Source organism: Zeus faber, assembly GCF_960531495.2.
Source record: "Zeus faber genome assembly, chromosome: 20".
Taxonomy (NCBI): domain Eukaryota; kingdom Metazoa; phylum Chordata; class Actinopteri; order Zeiformes; family Zeidae; genus Zeus; species Zeus faber.
Genome location: NC_137207.1, coordinates 28,567,101 through 28,585,607, shown reverse-complemented (window position 1 = coordinate 28,585,607; position 18,507 = coordinate 28,567,101). Strand labels below are relative to the sequence as shown.

Sequence of the window (18,507 nt, the reverse complement as noted above, 5' to 3'; positions counted from 1 at the left end):
GACGCTGCTGCAGGAAACCTCCGACTGAATGGAAGCGAATGAAAAAAAGAAGCAACTTATCACAGATAGAGTCAATGAAACACTTCTGACTCAGTTTCTCACTTTACCTCTTCTCTGGGGCTTTTGGGTTGTGATTTTAAATCTTACTGAAAATATTAAAGATGGCCTTCACTCAAAATCATGTTTGACAAGTATTTATGGTTGCTCTTTATCTTTTTTTTTTTGCAATATTATCAACCAAACTATAAAAACACATGAAAATCAAAACCAGAAATATCCAGGTTGATAGAAGCCGTTTCCATGGTTTCAGTGAATACCACCAATAACCACGACGACGTGACGCGGCGTTGAGATCAAAGAGATCCTGATTGGCTGTAGTTCCTAAGCCCCGCCCCCTCCAGCTCAGCATAATGCAGGTGAAGCTTTTTGAGGATTCAAGGTGTGGCCTCCTTGATTGACAGGTGTCCCGTCCGCCTTTTAGCAAGGGGGGCCTTGCCTCTTGCCCCCCGCCCCCAATACACCAAGAATCCAAATTTGGACTTCCTGAATGAGTTTCCTGCCAGGATGGCGGTCGGCCTAAAGCCAGAGGAGGCTTCGAACGGACCCTGGCCTCACAGATCCTAGGTGCATTCCTCTGAGGCCAGCGGAGGTGGAGGGGGCTTCGGGGGGTTTTGGGGGGGGCACAGAGGAGGATCAGTGTCCAGTTACCCAGAATTCCTCAGCGTCAAGGAGGGAGAGACCCTCCATGTTTAATTGGAATTACCGGTGTCATTATCGCCGGCTCAGCGTGTGATCCAAGGTTGATTTGCTGGGATCCCAGTGAGTAAACACCTCAGCTCCAGAAATAAAAGCTGCTCCACCCATCATCCACCCATCATCCACCCTGACCCCAAGTGACCGCAAATACCTTTCCATAAATCATCACGCAGCTAGTTGAAAAAACGGATCAAACAGCAGCTGCTGCAGCCAAACGCCCTCTTGAGGCTGATTCAGTCATTACACCCTGGAAGGATTATAGCATCAACTGATATGAAATCATAAGAAATCATATAAAATATGCAATAACAAATCATATGAACAATTTTGAAACCATAAGAAATCATATCAAATATAAAATAATAAGGAATAATATGAATAATTCGGAAATCATAAGAAATCAGGAAGAGGAGACAGAATGCTGCAGATCCCCGACTTCAGGGGCTTTAAGGGATCTGACGTGAGCCTCCACCCTCCAGATTCAGCCTCCACCCTCCTCCTTCAGCCTCCACCCACAATCCTGCTAACTTAGCCTCCACCCTCCTCATTCAGCCTCCACCATCCAGCCTCCCCACTTAGCCTCCACCCTTAGCTTTCAGCCTCCCATCTTCCTCATTCAGCCCCACCCTCCTCACTTAGCCTCCACCCTCCATCTTCTTCATTCAGCCTCCATCTTCCTTATTCAGCCTCTACCCCCTCATTTTCCTCCACCCTCTACCATCCTCACTCAGCCTTTAGCCTCCACATCCATCCTCCTCCTTCAGCCTCCACCCGCCATCCTCCTAACTAAGCCTCAAGCCTCCTCATTCAGCCTCCACCATAGAGCCTCTTCACTGAGCCTCCACCCTCAGCTTTCAGCCTCCATCATCCTCAATCTTCCTCATTCAGCCTCCACCCTCCTCTCTGAGCCTCCACCCCCAGCCTCCATCTGCCTTATTCAGCCTCTACCCTCCTCATTTTGCCTCCACCCTCTTTCATCCTCACTTAGCCTCCATCCTCCTCATTCAGCCTCCACTCTCCTCCTTCAGCAACAACCCTTCTCCAGCCTCCACCCTCTATCATCCTCATTCAGCCTCCACCCTCCTCCTTCAGCCTTCACCCTCCTGACCTCAGAGCACCAGGTGGTCGGGGATTCAACTTGAATTAAGTGCAAAGCAGTGGCTCAGTTGGTGTTATTATGGGATGTCAGGTCTGGATCAGGCTGCACAGTGACAGGATCTGAGGAATTAGTTTAACACTGCACAACTGTTGTCTGCAACAATATAATAATAATAATAATAATAATAACAGGAATAATAACAATAAAAATACTGCTAATAACAGTATTAGTAATAATAATAGTCATTACAATAACAGTAATAATATAATAGTAGAAATAATAATAATAACAGGATGTAAATGTAATACTGTACGGTTCCATTTACTTGACGAGATTTAATCTCAACGTCGTCTTGTTGACGACCTGAGGGAGCAAAGTAATAGAATCCAAAACAACTGACGTGGTTTAAAACACAAACTATGTCAGCACAGCGCCATGGCTCCACCTCAAAGGTAAAGGTCAAAGCTCAGCCAGACTCCCTGCTGTATTTGTGTAGTTAGATATGAAACAGATTTATTTTTAATTACTTCATTATTTCCCATTAACATTTAACACAACACTGGTGGCAGTTTATTACATATTAGTACTGAAATACATATTAGTACACTCACCTCATTGACTGCTACAGGTAAGATAGAAAAAGATTTATCCTTCTGTACTTCGACACAAACAGGAAAAAGGTGAAATGAGGACCGAGCAGACGTACCTTCAGCTGCAGACGCAGACAGGGCAGCAAGGAGGAGGCAGAGCTTTATATAAGGTGGAGGTGGGGGGTGGGGTGGCGGTGGTCTCCTACCTGACCTCATGCAGTAACAATGGAGCAGATTAACTGGAGGATTTTAGGAGATGGAGCAGCGTCTGACAGGATAATAAGAGTCACAACAGCAACACAGCTGAAAGGAGCGGGCGTAGTTGAAGAAATAAGTCAAATAAATAGAAATAGAAGAAACCAAAAAGTAGAAATACAAATCCTTGGTATAGAAAAAGAAAATAATACTTTAATAACTGAAGTGACAATAATAAAACACATGGCTAAAGTGCATTTTAAAACACGACTCGTACAATTCCAACTTTTCACATTTTAATGCAGTAACTGTTTCCAGTTGAATGTGTACTTTGCAACAAAAAAAAAAAGAATAAAAAATAAAAATGAACATGATTATTGAAAATCCAAAGTAGGACGGGTCTGGCACTTTGAGCACAACAAAAACTTTAAACATTTTAATCTCTGTAAACTCCACGTTTGGTTGATGGAAATATAATTTTATTATTTTACTGTAATGTACAAATAGAGAAACAAGAAGTGAATACAATAAAACCTCTCCCAGTTTAATAACTTCAATGACATTTCTCACTTTTAATAAGTTGTTAAACACCAAATCAAACGCAGAGAAAAGGAAAAGAGCAGAAGGTGTAAATGTGCTGTTTATGCTTCATTCATATTTAACATTAATATTTAGGGGAGAATCTGATTTGAAATAAAATATGAAACCTTATTAAAACTAAAGACACAAATGAAAACACTGCTTATTGCGCACACACACTTGCGCGCACGCACACACGCGCGCACGCGCGCACGCGCACACGCACACACACACACACACACACACACACACACACACACACACACACACACACACACACAGGCTCCAGCTCCTCCTCTTCACCTCCTCTCCTCCCTCCACCCCTTCATCTACTGGTCTTTCTTCTGGTAGATACTGGGAGTCTCTCCATCATCTACTGGTCTTTCTTCTGGTAGATACTGGGAGTCTCTCCATCATCTACTGGTCTTTCTTCTGGTAGATACTGGGAGTCTCTCCATCATCTACTGGTCTTTCTTCTGGCTCTGTGTGGGTGGACTGGGATCTTTGGCGTCAGAAGACATGAGCTGCAGCAGATCCAGCAGAGCTTTCCGGATCTGACCTCCAAACTGGTGGGCTCCCTGCAACACAACAAGATGTACTAATGTTTAGTGTACTAGATCTTTAGTGTACTAAATGTTTAGTGTACTAGATCTTTAGTGTACTAAATGTTTAGTGTACTAGATCTTTAGTGTACTAAATGTTTAGTGTACTAGATCTTTAGTGTGCGAAATGTTTAGTGTACTAGATCTTTAGTGTGCGAAATGTTTAGTGTACGAAATGTTTAGTGTACTAGGTGGTTAGGTGGAACTCGCATCAAGTTCAAGTCTCTGATGCTGGCCTACAGAGTGATTGCTGGGAATGCTCCACCTACTTAAATGCTCTTGTAAGAGCACATGTTGCCCCCCGGATGCTGCGCTCGTCAAATGAGCGTCGCCTGGCTCTGCCGGCCATACAGCCACGGCAATCCAGGCTATTCTCATTTGTAGTTCCACGTTGGTGGAACGAGCTGCCAAAAATGACCAGAGCAGGGACCTCCCTCTCTGTCTTTAAGAAGCACCTGAAGACCCAGCTCTTCAGAGAGTACCTTCTCTCCTAACCTACAATTACTTAGCAGTACCTAGCAGTATTTATTGTTACACTAATGTCTCTGTCCCAATGTAGCTTGAATGTTATTCTCCCTTGTAAGTCGCTTTGGATAAAAGCGTCTGATAAATGACTAAATGTAAATGTAAATGTTAGTGTACTAGGTGTTTAGTGTACTGGATGTTAAGTGTACTAGCTGGTTAGTGTACTAGATGTTTAGTGTACTGGATGTTATGTGTACTGGGTGTTGAGTGTACTGGGTGTTGAGTGTACTAGGTGTTGAGTGTACTAGGTGTTTAGTGTACTAGGTGTTTAGTGTACTAGGTGTTTAGTGTACTAGGTGTTGAGTGTACTAGGTGTTTAGTGTACTAGGTGTTGAGTGTACCAGATGTTTAGTGTACCGGATGTTTAGTGTACTAGATCTTTAGTGTACGAAATGTTTAGTGTACTAGATCTTTAGTGTACTGGATGTAAAGTGTACTAGGTGGTTAGTGTACTAGGTGGTTAGTGTACTAGGTATTTAGTGTACTGGATGTTAAGTGTACTAGCTGGTTAGTGTACTAGATGTTTAGTGTACTAGGTGTTTAGTGTACTAGGTGTTTAGTGTACTAGGTGTTTAGTGTACGGGATGTTTAGTGTACTGGATGTTTAGTGTACTGGATGTTTAGTGTACTGGATGTTTAGTGTACTAGGTATTTAGTGTACTAGATGGTTAGTGTACTAGACGGTTAGTGTACTAGGTATTTAGTGTACTGGATGTTAAGTGTACTAGATGGTTAGTGTACTATGTGTTTAGTGTACTGATGTTAAGTGTACTAGGTGGTTAGTGGACAAGGTGTTTCGTGTACTAGGTGTTTCGTGTACTAGATGTTTCGTGGACTAATGTTGAGTGTACTAGGTGTTGAGTGTACTAGGCGTTTTGTGTACTAGGTGTTTCATGTGTTTAGTGTACTAGATGTTGCCTGCTCTGTTAAATGTGTATTTAATGAGTACTGAGCACTTCCTGGGTACTAACACTAATACTGTACTCACAGTGTGAGGGCACGAGTGTTTGCAGGAAATGTGGAAGTTGATCATGTTTTCTCCCACGATGCTGTAGGAGACACCGTAACCGTCATCTGCAACCTGGACACAGAGGACGCAAAAACCTCATTTCAAGAGATACCCATCCCTCCCTCCCCCCAAATCCATCCCTCCATCCATCCCTCCCTCCCTCCCTCCCCAGCCAATCCTTCCCTCCATCCATCCATCCCCCCATCCATCCATCCCTCCATCCCCCCAATCCATCTCTCCATCCCTCCAACCCTCCCTCCATCCATCCCTGTCTCTATTCATCCCTCCAACCCTCCCTACAACCCTCCCTCCCTCCAACTCTCCCTCCATCCATCGATGTGAGGTACTGACCGGTCCAAAGCCCCCTCCACAGGAGATGAACTCCGAGTGGTTGATGAGATCGAACAGCTCCACCTGCTGGACGGCGGTCTGACTGGTGGACAGACGCCAGGGCTCTGACAACACCTGCACAGAAGACACAGGGTGAACTGACTACAGACTGTGAAAACAGACTACAGTGCAGAAAGACTACTGACAGACTACAGTGTAAACAGATTATAATGTAAACAGACTAAATTGCAGACAGACTACAGTGTGAACAGACTACAGACACACACTACAGACAGTGTAAAGAGACCACAGACAGACCACAGACACACCTCCTTGAGGAAGGCAGACTCCACCCCCAGGTACTTGGACACCACGTACAAACAGAACAAGTGTCTGTCAATGCCTCCACCTGTCATGGCCAGGCGGTAGAGGCTCTGGTGTTTCTCTGCTGCGGAACGGAACAGACGCCGGCAGACGTCTGCTCCCTGGTGGAGAAGAGGGGAACTGCAGCATGAACAACTGACAGTACACTGTGGTTTAAACAACTTTACACAGGGACTAGCAGAGTCCCTGCGCGAGGATCTGAACAACACACATTGTGTACTGTGTGTGTACCGTGTGTACTACCTCTCCAGCCTCCAGCGCTCGAACGAAGTCGCAGCTCTGGTCGGAGCATGAACGAACGGTCTCCGTTCGTCCTTCACGGAACAGACGGGTCATGGAGGCTTCGTAGGTGAGACAGAACGTCCCCCTGTCCTGAGGACACAGGACAACACCGTGAGACACAGTGTGAGTGTGCACAGTGTGTAGCACAGGGTGCAGTGTGTGTGTTACCCTGTAGTAGGCCAGCTGCAGTGTCAGCTGGATGAAGGCGTCGGGGCTGATGCGACACTTCTTGATCCGTCCTTTACCGAAGTCCCGGAAGGAGAAGACGTGGAAGTCAATGTCGTCGGCCAGAGCCTGAGCAACTGTCAGTGACACGCTCACCTGCTCCTGGCACTGGGGGATTGTGGGTAAAAAAAAAATAACTCAAGAGACCTTTATAACACAAATTCCAACTAAAATGTAAGACTTATTTTTAGAGGGATGGTGTCTCCAACTTCAGCTGGAAGCTCCCAGTTCAGCTTCTGGGGTTTGGGTAACGTCGAGTCCTCCAGGCCTTTGCAGTGACCGTCTGCATCGTAGCCGAGCTGGAAGCTGTCAGTGGCCAGCACGTACTACACACACACACACACACACACACACACACACACACACACACACACACACACACACACACACACACACACACACACACACACACACACACACACACACACACACACACACACACACACACACACACACACACACTTTTACAATCCCAATATTTCCTCATTTTAGAAATGGTTTGGTTGATGATACGATGGAAGAGACTAAGGACTTTGATGAGTCTCCTAGCTCCAAAACTGTCTCCTATTCCCAGCTCCTAGAGCGCCCCCCGGCTCCGAGACCGTCCCCATCTCCTAGACAGGCAGACAGGTACCTCCCACAGGTGAGCTACGACAGGGGCGTCGGCCCATGAGTGCTCTGCGTTCAGACCGTTCTTCCCATTCTTGTAGATGACGAAGGAGAAGGACTTATCAAACCACCTGGAGCGACAGACAGGCAGTGAGACAGGTAGAGACAGACAGACAGGCATCCAGTGAGACAGTCAATGCATTGATCCAAATCAATCTAATGATTCAAATAGGATAACACAAGATAAATCAACATATCGATTTAAATCAAGTTATTGATACAGTTCCATGTATTGATCGCTGGCAACCTGTCGTAGCACTTCCCGTGCAGCAGCGACTTGGCGTAGCGGTCTAGGCTCGCCGCCGGGTTTCCTCCCATCATGCCTTGCTCCTCGTCATCCAGGGTGACAAAGAAGGCAGCCTTCTCGATGCAGTCCAGAGAGCGCTTGTTGAGCCCGCTGCTGAAGTAGGCCTTCCTGGCCTGGGCCCAGGGGATTCTGAGAAAAACAGACAGGAAAGGGGAAGAATAAAGACACTTTGAATACAGTCACAATTTTGAATTAAAAGACAGGGATTAAAAACTAAATTCAGAGTTTCATTATTGAATTTCAGACTAAGGTCAAAATAGGAAAAAAAAATGTATTCAGAGTAGCACTTTCATATTTTCTCTCAAATCATTTTAATGACTAATCTTAGCATTTTTAAATCTCGAAATAAGAATAAAGAATTACTTTAATATCATAATTGCAATTTTATTCCCAAAATACAGTTGAAAACAAAAGTCTTGGCCGGCCCTAATTCTCTTCCGTACTCTTCTTTTAACAGCTGGAGCTGCGGACGATCTGATTGGTTCATGGCCCTGTCATCATGTCACGTGACTCACCGTTCCCCAGCGGTCAACGCTCCCAGTTTGTCCTCCCCGTCGCAAGGAGGCGTCGTGTCGTCCAGGATCCGCTGGACCTGGAGCTCGATCTCCCGGGGAGAGAGCAGCCGGCCTGCCGGCTGGTACACCCACAGGCGGAAGTAACGCCCCCTGTGGTAGACAGCCACGTAGTTGCTGTCCTGCCAGTGCTGCAGTGTGTCTGCATGGGGGAGGGGATGTTTAAAGGTGGTGGTGCCCTCTACAGGACTGCCAGGATATAGATATATACAGTATAGCAATATATATATATGCAGAATTGCGCTTACAAACTCAGAATGTGAACTTATATAGAAGTTAAATATGTAACATTATATTATAGGAGTAACAAAAATGTAGATGTAACCATTTAGTGATGACATGTTTCAGTTTGCTCTTATTGATCAGCATTTCAGCTTTTGATTGACACATCAATCAAGCTATCCACAAAGATGTGACAGCCTTCTGACTCCTCTCAGAGGAGCAGTGTAGGGACTCCTCCCTTAGGGGGCGCAGCGTATACCTGTTAAGACTCTGAATACCTGTTACATCTCCTGGAAGGCGACTAGAGTTAAACATCCTCTCATACTGATAGGAGCAGCAGGGAGCGGAAGACCTCAATATCCACTGAACCAGAGAGAGAGCGAGAGAGCGAGAGAGAGGGAGGAGGGGAGTTAGGGAGAGGAGGAAGGGAGAGATAGAACATGCATGGCAGAAGGAAGCGGTGCGGTCAAATTAAAAAACAGAAATAAAAGGATGGAGGGAGAGAGAAAAGAGAAGTTATTGACAGACGCAGCAGATACAGACAGACCCCAGATCAGTCAGTCAGTCAGTCAGTCAGACAGACAGACAGACAGACAGACAGACAGACAGACAGACAGACAGACAGACAGAAAGACAGACGACGGGATGAAATGCGCGCATACACATACACACACACACACAGACTGTCTTCCGTGCACGTAGCGTACCGCTCTCCTCTCCAGGAGTTCGAGTCGTGTTGAAAATCCTCTCACACTGAGCAGAACACAGAGGGATGACAGTACCTGGAATACGACTCTGAGAGGGGGAGGAGAGAGGAGGAGGCCAAACGAGAGGGGAGAGGAAAGGGGGAGAAAGAGTAGGAGAGAGGGGGGATGAGTGGAGAGGAGGGACAGGAGAGGGGAGAGCGAGGAACCAAAATCAGAGGGGAGAGGAGGAGAGATTGAGAGAATGAATGTGATGGATATGGGTATGACAAAAACAAAACAAATGGACACACACACACACACACACACACACTCAAACACACTTCCCCCTTTCTACACATTCTATTGATCCATCATCCCTCCATCCCTCCCTCTCTCCCTCCCTCCCTCCCTCACAGGCTTGATCTCCTCCCGGTTCAGCTTGCGGCGGTACAGCAGACAGGCGTGGATGGTGTTTCCAGCGCGCGCCGCCTGGATGGGCGTGGGCGTCACGTACAGAAAGTCCTGCAGGGGGCGAGACGGCAGCGTGCTGTCACTGCTGATTGTGGGCTGCAGTTGCCTGTTGCCATGGAGACAGACAGGCACACTCACCATCCCATAATAGTTGCTGTTCACCATGATGGGGCTACGGCCACGGAGGTAGATGTACTCCTCCCACCAGTCACTTACCTGCAACACACACACACACACACACACACACACACACACACACACACACACACACACACACACACACACACACACACACACACACACACACACACACACACACACACACACACACACACACACACGGATTTCTAGCCCCTGCCCTGTTCACCACTATGTGTTCACTCACATTCTGTCAAACTACTGTTGATTTTTAAAGTGTCTGATTTGATTTATTCTTTATCGTTATTGAATATTGATAATATTGATGCGAGCTGCTGACACTGCAATCTGCCTCCGGGGATGAACAAAGTCCAAATCTGTCCATCCGTCTATCTATCTTCTATCTATCATCCATCTATCATCTATCCATCCATCCATCGATTGAAATAATGGCTATGCAGAAGCAGCATCAAACAATATAAGAAAAAACATCCATAAGTTATAAAAGATTCAGTTATAAGATTTAACATTTTCTTTTTGCATGGTTTTACAAGCAGCAAAAACTGTTTGGACAAAGAAAACAAAAGGTGAAGTGGATGAGAATGAAGCCTGAACTGGATAGAGGTCAAACAAACGTACGTAGTTGGTGGCCCACAGCGCCTTCAGCTTCAGGTACCACTGCAGCCTCTTCCCCACACCCACCTCGAACTCCGAGGCCAAAGCACTCATCCTGTCAAACTGAGACGAGTCCATCAGGGGACGCACCGAGTCCAGGTACTGCACGCACACGTACACACACACACACTTTTTACAGTACAATACATATCTATACTCCACTAATAGAAGGTTCAACTGACTGTGAAATACAGTTTGTTTGACACCGACTGCAATAAAACCAACTGATCGATGATGTCATCCGATGTCAAATAATCAAATGTAATTAGGGTTAGGGTATTGTTTCAAAAATGATACCAGTACCAATACCCTTAAAATAATACCGATACCAAAGTACTTAATTAGATCCGATTGATTTTTACAGAAATCCATTTTGAAAGTGTTGGCAGACTGTTGTTTCAAGACTCTTTTTGCTTTAACAGACTGTTGTTTTAAGACTTTATCCATTAACAGACTGTTGTTTTAGGACTCTTTATCCATTAACAGACAGTTGTTTTAAGACTCTTTATCCATTAACATACTGTGGTTTCAAGACTTTTTGCTTTAACAGACTGTTGTTTTAAGACTTTATCCTTTAACAGACTGTTGTTTTAGGACTCTTTATCCATTAACAGACAGTTGTTTTAAGACTCTTTATCCATTAACATACTGTGGTTTCAAGACTTTTTGCTTTAACAGACTGTTGTTTTAAGACTTTATCCTTTAACAGACTGTTGTTTCAAGACTCTTTATCCTTTAACAGACTGTTGTTTCAAGACTCTTTATCCTTTAACAGACTGTTGTTTCAAGACTCTTTATCCTTTAACAGACTGTTGTTTTAGGACTCTTTATGCTTTAATATACTGTTGTTTTAAGACTCTTTATGCTTTAACATACTGTTGTTTTAAGACTCTTTATGCTTTAACATACTGTTGTTTTAAGACTCTTTATCCTTGAACAGACTGTTGTTTTAAGACTCTTTATGCTTTAACATACTGTTGTTTTAAGACTCTTTATCCTTGAACAGACTGTTGTTTCAAGACTCTTTATGCTTTAACATACTGTTGTTTTAAGACTCTTTATCCTTTAACAGACTGTCGTTTTAAGACTCTTTATCCTTTAACAGACTGTTGTTTTAAGACTCTTTATCCTTTAACATACTGTTGTTTCAAGACTTTTTGCTTTAACAGACTTTTGTTTAAGACTCTTTATCCTTTAACAGACTGTTGTTTTAGGACTTGTTATCCTTTAACAGACTGTTGTTTTAGGACTCTTTATCCTTTAACAGACTGTTGTTTTAAGACTCTTTACCCTTTAACAGACTGTTGTTTTAAGACTCTTTATCCTTTAACAGACTGTCGTTTTAAGACTCTTTATCCTTTAACAGACTGTTGTTTTAAGACTCTTTATCCTTTAACATACTGTTGTTTCAAGACTTTTTGCTTTAACAGACTGTGTTTTAAGACTCTTTATCCTTTAACAGACTGTTGTTTTAGGACTTGTTATCGTTTAACAGACTGTTGTTTTAGGACTCTTTATCCTTTAACAGACTGCTGTTTTAAGACTCTTTATCCTTTAACATAATGTTGTTTCAAGACTTTTTGCTTTAACAGACTGTTGTTTAAGACTCTTTATCCTTTAACAGACTGTTTAAGACTCTTTATCCTTTAACATACTGTTGTTTCAAGACTTTATCCTTTAACAGACTGTTGCTTTAAGACTCTTTATCCTCTAACAGACTGTTGCTTTAAGACTCTTTATCCTCTAACAGACTGTTGCTTTAAGACTCTATCCGTTGACAGAATGTTGTTTTAAGACTTTATCTTTTAACAGACTTGTTTTAAGACGCTTTATCCTTTAACAGAATGTTGTTTTAAGACTCTTTATCCTTTAACAGACTTTTGTCTTAAGGCTCTTTATGCTTTAACAGACTGTTGTTTTAAGACTCTTTATCCTTTAACAGACTGTTGTTTTAAGACTATCCTTTAGCAGACTGTTGTTTTAAGACTATCCTTTAGCAGACTGTTGTTTTAACTCTATCATTTAACAGACTTTTGTTTTAAGACTCCTTATCCTTGAACAGACTGTTGTTTTAAGACTCTTTATCCTTGAACAGACTGCTGTTTTAAGACTCGTTATCCTTTAACAGACTGTTGTTTTACGACTCTTTATGCTTTAACATACTGTTGTTTCAAGACTCTTTATCCTTTAACAGACTGTTGTTTCAAGACTCTTTATCCTTTAACAGACTGTTGTTTCAAGACTCTTTATCCTTTAACAGACTGTTGTTTTACGACTCTTTATGCTTTAACACACTGTTGTTTTAAGACTCTTTATCCTTGAACAGACTGTTGTTTTAAGACTCTTTATCCTTTAACAGACTTTTGTCTTAAGGCTCTTTATGCTTTAACAGACTGTTGTTTTAAGACTCTTTATGCTCTAACAGACTGTTGTTTTAAGACTATCCTTTAGCGAACTGTTGTTTTAACTCTATCATTTAACAGACTTGTTTTAAGACTCCTTATCCTTTAACAGACTGTTGTTTTAAGACTCTTTATCCTTGAACAGACTGTTGTTTTAAGACTCTTTATCCTTTAACATACTGTTGTTTCAAGACTTTTTGCTTTAACAGACTGTTGTTTAAGACTCTTTATCCTTTAACAGACTGTTGTTTTAGGACTTGTTATCGTTTAACAGACTGTTGTTTTAGGACTCTTTATCCTATAACATACTGCTGTTTTAAGACTCTTTACCCCTTAACAGACCGTTGTTTTAAGACCCGTTATCCTTTAACATAATGTTGTTTCAAGACTTTTTGCTTTGACAGACTGTTGTTTAAGATTCTTTATCCTTTAACAGACTGTTTAAGACTCGTTATCCTTCAACATACTGTTGTTTCAAGACTTTTTGCTTTAACAGACTGTTGTTTTAAGACTCTTTATCCTTTAACATACTGTTGTTTAAAGACTCTTTATCCTTTTACATACTGTAGTTTCAAGACTCTTTTTGCTTTCACAGACTGTTGTTTTTAGACTGTTGTAGCTGCTGCTGCCGTAATGAACCCATCACATGTTGCATTAAATCCAAGGACGAGCAAAAAAATAAAAAATAAAATTGTAATTGTCTTCTACATCTTGGTAGAAAAAGGATTGAATGCAGGTATTGTCTGACTGGAGAAATTTAGATACTACTTGGTATTAGGTTATTTTAATCAATACCTTCAAAAGGTATTGAGTACCAATACCCAGCCCTAAATGTAAGTGAACCGACCCTCCGCACGGTGTCTTGGGTGGTGGGGACAGGCAGGTTGGGCAGCGAACCCTGGAAGCTGTAGAGCAGAGGCTGCCTGCCAGAGAAGATACGCACCAGACACTGGAGAGAGAGAGCGCACACACACACACACACACACACACACACTTTCTGTATAGTTTCTAAAATCGTGATTTTGTTTGGACGTTATGCATTAGAAAGATGGACAGACACATGGATGGAAGGGCAGATAGATGGAGAGGCGGACTGACCAGCCAGGCCTTGGTGGTTGTGGACAGATAGAGGGACAGACAGGTGAAGGGCAGACAGACTGAGCAGCCAGGCCTTGGTGGTGGTGGTGGACAGATAGACGGACAAACAGATGGATGGACAGACAGACTGAGCAGCCAGGCCTTGGTGGTGGTGGACAGATACATGGACAGACAGATGGAGGAACAGAGAGATGGAGGGACAGACAGACTGAGCAGCCAGGCCTTGGTGGTGGTGGACAGATAGAGGGATAAACAGATGGAGGAACAGACAGATGGAGGGACAGACAGATGGAGGAACAGACAGACTGAGCAGCCAGGTCTTGGTGGTGGTGGACAGATAGAGGGACAGACAGATGGAGGGAGAGACAGACTGAGCAGCCAGGCCTTGGTGGTGGTGGACAGATAGAGGGACAGACAGATAGAGGAACAGACATACTGACCAGCCAGGCCTTGGTGGTGGTGGACATCCTTCCGTGCTGCTCAAACATCCAGCCGTGGTAGGAGAGCAGCTGTTTGAGGCAGAACCTCATGGTGAAAATGAGAGACAGCCAGAGCAGAGTGCTGAACAGCACCGCCGAGAGCACCGTCTGTAGCTGGGGGGACTGGCTGCAGGAAGACCGTCAGCAAGACAGGAAGACCGTCAGCAAGACAAGTATACAGTCATCATCAGTCAGTCATTCCTTATGTTTTGTGGTGCATTGTTTGTTTTTTATTGAGTGGGACAGAACATGCTAAACATCCATCTAAACTCTGAAAACAAGCATAACATTATTTTTTTACTCCAACTCCAGGAGTCCGGATCCCTCGCTCTGAGCAGCCTGCTGCTGCCGAGCTGCGAGCTGCTCCGGAGCGACTGCTGGAACTCAAGTGTTCTCATAACCAACAGAAAAAGTGTGCTCCGACTAAACAAAAGAATCCATCCATCCATCCATCCATCCATCTATCATCTATCCATCCATCATCCATCCATCTATCATCTATCCATCTATCATTCAAGATTCAAGATTTTTATTTGTCACATACATATACATACTTTAGTGAAATGTAATGCAACGCACCCGGTGATAGCACACAATATGTCCTAGGAAAAAAATAAAAGTAAAAAAACATTTTCTAACAGACCGACTAACTGACTCCTAAAACGTAATACAGTAAGTTGAATACTTATAGAATAAGATAAAAATATATAGAATAAAATACAATAAAAATAAAATGAATAAAAAGGAATAGATAGTGGGAATATACCTATGTATATACAGATATGTGCATTTAAAGTGGCATGTGAATTAAAGTGGCATGTGAATGTGAATAGAGTGAGGTAGTGTTTGGGATAATACAGCACAGTATACAACAGTACGGCGCAGCAATACGGCATTAGAACAACCCTGAACAGTGACACAATATGCGGTACAGTATGCTACATACAGTACAGTAGGTAGTGGAGCCTATGTTTTAGGACCCCTGGTGAGGTCAGCATTGACAGTTCTAATGGCTTGCGGGAAAAAACTCCGTCTCAGTCTCTCTGTTCTCGCTGTGTGACTGCGGAGGCGCTTGCCTGACCGCAGCAGCTGAAACAGTTCGTTGTTGGGGTGATGAGGATCCTTCATGATCCTACGGGCTCTGCTACTACACCTCCTGGTGTATAGCTCCTGCAAGGGGGGGGGGGGTGGGTAGTTCCAGTGGTACGTTCAGCTGAACGCACCACCCTCTGCAGGGCGCTCCTGTCCTGGGCAGTACAGTTCCCAAACCAGGCAGTGATGTTGCCTGTCAGGATGCTCTCCACTGCTCCAGAGTAGAAGGACTTAAGGATCCTCACCGAGACCCGGAATTTCCTCAGCTGCCCGAGGTGGTAGAGACGCTGCCTCGCCTTTCTCACCAGAGTGGCTGTGTGTACAGTCAATGTTAAGTCCTCTGTGATGTGGACTCCCAGATATCTGAAGCTGCTCACCCTATCGACAGAAGTCCCATTAATCCACAAGGGCGCGTGCGTCCCCGATTGTGATCCACGCCTAAAGTCCACAATCAGCTCCTTGGTTTTGCTGACGTTCAGGTGGAGGCTGTTGTCCTGGCACCAGAGTGACAGGTCAGCCACCTCCTCGCGGTAGGCCTTCTCATCGCAGTCGGTGATCAGGCCCACGACCACGGTGTCGTCAGCAAACTTGATGATGGTGTTGGAGCTGGACCTGGCCACACAGTCATGTGTGTACAGGGAGTACAGTAGGGGGCTGAGGACGCAGCCCTGGGGGGATCCTGTATTCAGGGTGAGGGAGCTTGACATGTACTTCCCCACCTTGACCACCTGGGGGCGGGCTGTGAGGAAGTCCAGGATCCAGGCGCACAGCGGACCATTCAATCCGAGCTCCATCAGCTTGACAGCCAGTCTGGTGGGGACTATGGTGTTGAAAGCTGAACTATAATCGATGAACAGCATTCTCACATAGGCCCCCTTCTGGCCATCCAGGTGCGTGAGCGTGGTGTGCAGTACCTGAGAGACCGCGTCATCCGTGGATCTGTTCTGCCGGTACGCGAACTGCAACGGGTCCAAGGTGCGGGGGAGGGAGGCGCAGATATAATCCTTAATCAGCCTCTCGAAACACTTCATGACCACCGAGGTGAGGGCCACCGGACGGTAGTCATTCAGGCAGGTTGGAGAGGCGATCTTCGGGACAGGAACGACGGTGGACCTCTTGAAGCAGGACGGGACCACTGATTCAGCCAGGGAGATGTTGAATATTGTGGTGAACACCGGAGCTAGCTGGTTAGCACAGGTCTTCAGTACTCGTCCAGATATGCCGTCTGGGCCCGCAGCTTTCCTGGTGTTCACCCGCATCAAAGCCCTCCTGACCTCGTGCACGGACACTGAGAGTGCGCGCTCGTCCCCAGCGGTGTAGCTCCAATTAGCCGGCGAGCTAGCGGTGTTGCTGCCAGACTCGAACCGTGCATAAAAGGAGTTCAGTTGGTTGGCCAGGGAGGCGTCCACACTTGTGGCTGGGGAGGAGCTGCTCTTGTAGTTTGTTATTGTTCGCAGCCCCTCCCACAAGCGTCTTGTGTCCCCCCGCTCCATCTGTAGCTCCACGGTATCCCTGTACGTCCGTTTGGCGTCCCTCACCGCCCTCCGCAGATTGTACGACGCCGCTTTGTAATTGTCCATATTACCAGATACAAGACCGTCGTTGTAAGCGGGCGTGCGCGCATTCAGAGCGCAGCGGATGGATTTATCAACCCATGGTTTCTGGTTTGGAAATATCCGAACTTTCACCGTGGGAACGATATCATCCGCTAGCGTCGTCACAAAACTTACTACAAGCTCCGTAAACTCGCTGACGTCACTTGAACTTGATTGGAACATGTGCCAGTCTACGTCAGTCAGAGCGTCCTGAAGCGCAGCCTCCGATTGGTCCGTCCACCGCTTCACTCCCCTTGTCATCACCAGATCCCGTGCGATCAGAGGCCTGTAAACAGGAAGCAGCGAGATCGCGGCGTGATCTGATTTCCCGAAAGCAGGTAGCGAGACGGTCTTGTATCCGTTCTTGTAAGGTGTGTAACAATGGTCCAAAGTTCTATCTCCCCTGGTGGCACACGTGATGTGTTGGTGGAAATTAGGCAGAACTTTTTTAAGGTTGGCCCTGTTAAAGTCTCCAGTCACCACCACAGCCGCGTCGGGATGTCTGTTCTGAAATCCGCACAACACATCGTACAGAACCGACAGAGCTGCGTCGGTGTCCGCTTGCGGTGGGATATAAACGGCTGAAATGAATCATCCATCCATCCATCCATCATCTATCCATCCATCTATCATCTCTCCGTCCATCCATCCATCTATCTATCATCTATCGATCCATCCATCCATCAATCATCTATCCATCCATCTATCTATCATCTATCCATCCATCCATCTCTCTATCTATCATCCATCCATCCATCCATCTCTCTATCTATCATCCATCCATCCATCATCTATCATCTATCCATCCATCATCATTCATCCATCTATCATCTATCCGTCCATCCATCCATCTATCATCTATCGATCCATCCATCCATCCATCAATCATCTATCCATCCATCTATCTATCATCTATCTATCCATCTATCATCTATCCATCAGCCATCCATCTATCATCCATCCATCCATCCATCGATCATATATCCACCTATCATCCATCTATCCACCTATCCATCCATCCATCTAGCCATCCACCTATCATCCATCCATCTAGCCATCCACCTATCATCCATTAATCCATCCATCATCCATCCACTCATCTGTCTATCCATCCATCCATCAATCCATCCAGCGATCCATCCATCCATCTAGCCACCCATCCATCTATCCATCCATCCACCTATCATCCATCTATCCATCCATCCATCTAGCCATCCACCTATCATCCATCCATCCTCCATCCATCCATCCATTCATCTATCTATCCATCCATCAATCCACCTATCATCCATCTATCAATCCATCCATCATCCATCTATGTATCCATCCATCCATCCATCTAGCCATCCACCTATCATCCATCATCCACCTATCTATCCATCCATCATCCAAAGGTAATGCTCAGACTAAACAAAATGATCTATTTTATAATAAATCCACTTGAAAGCTCGTTGAACCACATTTTACGTCTATGAGTTCTGCACTGCTGAAAAAAAAATGGAGGTCACAATGTTTTGCTGGGGCT

At 44.8% G+C, this 18,507-nt stretch overlaps 1 protein-coding gene across 1 annotated transcript in view; it reads right to left on the bottom strand.

The window, feature by feature from the left end:
• Positions 1-2,833: 2,833 nt before the first annotated feature.
• LOC307245505 (carnitine O-palmitoyltransferase 1, liver isoform) overlaps positions 2,834-18,507 on the bottom strand; it is a 33,129-nt gene continuing 17,455 nt past the window's right edge. The window contains exons 4-19 of the mRNA XM_080021104.1: positions 14,257-14,422; positions 13,566-13,667; positions 10,281-10,418; positions 9,642-9,719; positions 9,447-9,554; positions 9,054-9,141; positions 8,068-8,266; positions 7,493-7,681; positions 7,211-7,316; positions 6,786-6,902; positions 6,520-6,684; positions 6,313-6,441; positions 6,015-6,170; positions 5,707-5,820; positions 5,335-5,427; positions 2,834-3,797 (exon numbers count right to left, since the gene is read on the bottom strand). Coding sequence (XP_079877230.1) covers positions 3,681-3,797; positions 5,335-5,427; positions 5,707-5,820; positions 6,015-6,170; positions 6,313-6,441; positions 6,520-6,684; positions 6,786-6,902; positions 7,211-7,316; positions 7,493-7,681; positions 8,068-8,266; positions 9,054-9,141; positions 9,447-9,554; positions 9,642-9,719; positions 10,281-10,418; positions 13,566-13,667; positions 14,257-14,422 — 2,065 coding nt within the window. The 3' untranslated portion in view covers positions 2,834-3,680. The remainder of the gene's footprint in view (positions 3,798-5,334; positions 5,428-5,706; positions 5,821-6,014; positions 6,171-6,312; positions 6,442-6,519; positions 6,685-6,785; positions 6,903-7,210; positions 7,317-7,492; positions 7,682-8,067; positions 8,267-9,053; positions 9,142-9,446; positions 9,555-9,641; positions 9,720-10,280; positions 10,419-13,565; positions 13,668-14,256; positions 14,423-18,507) is intronic.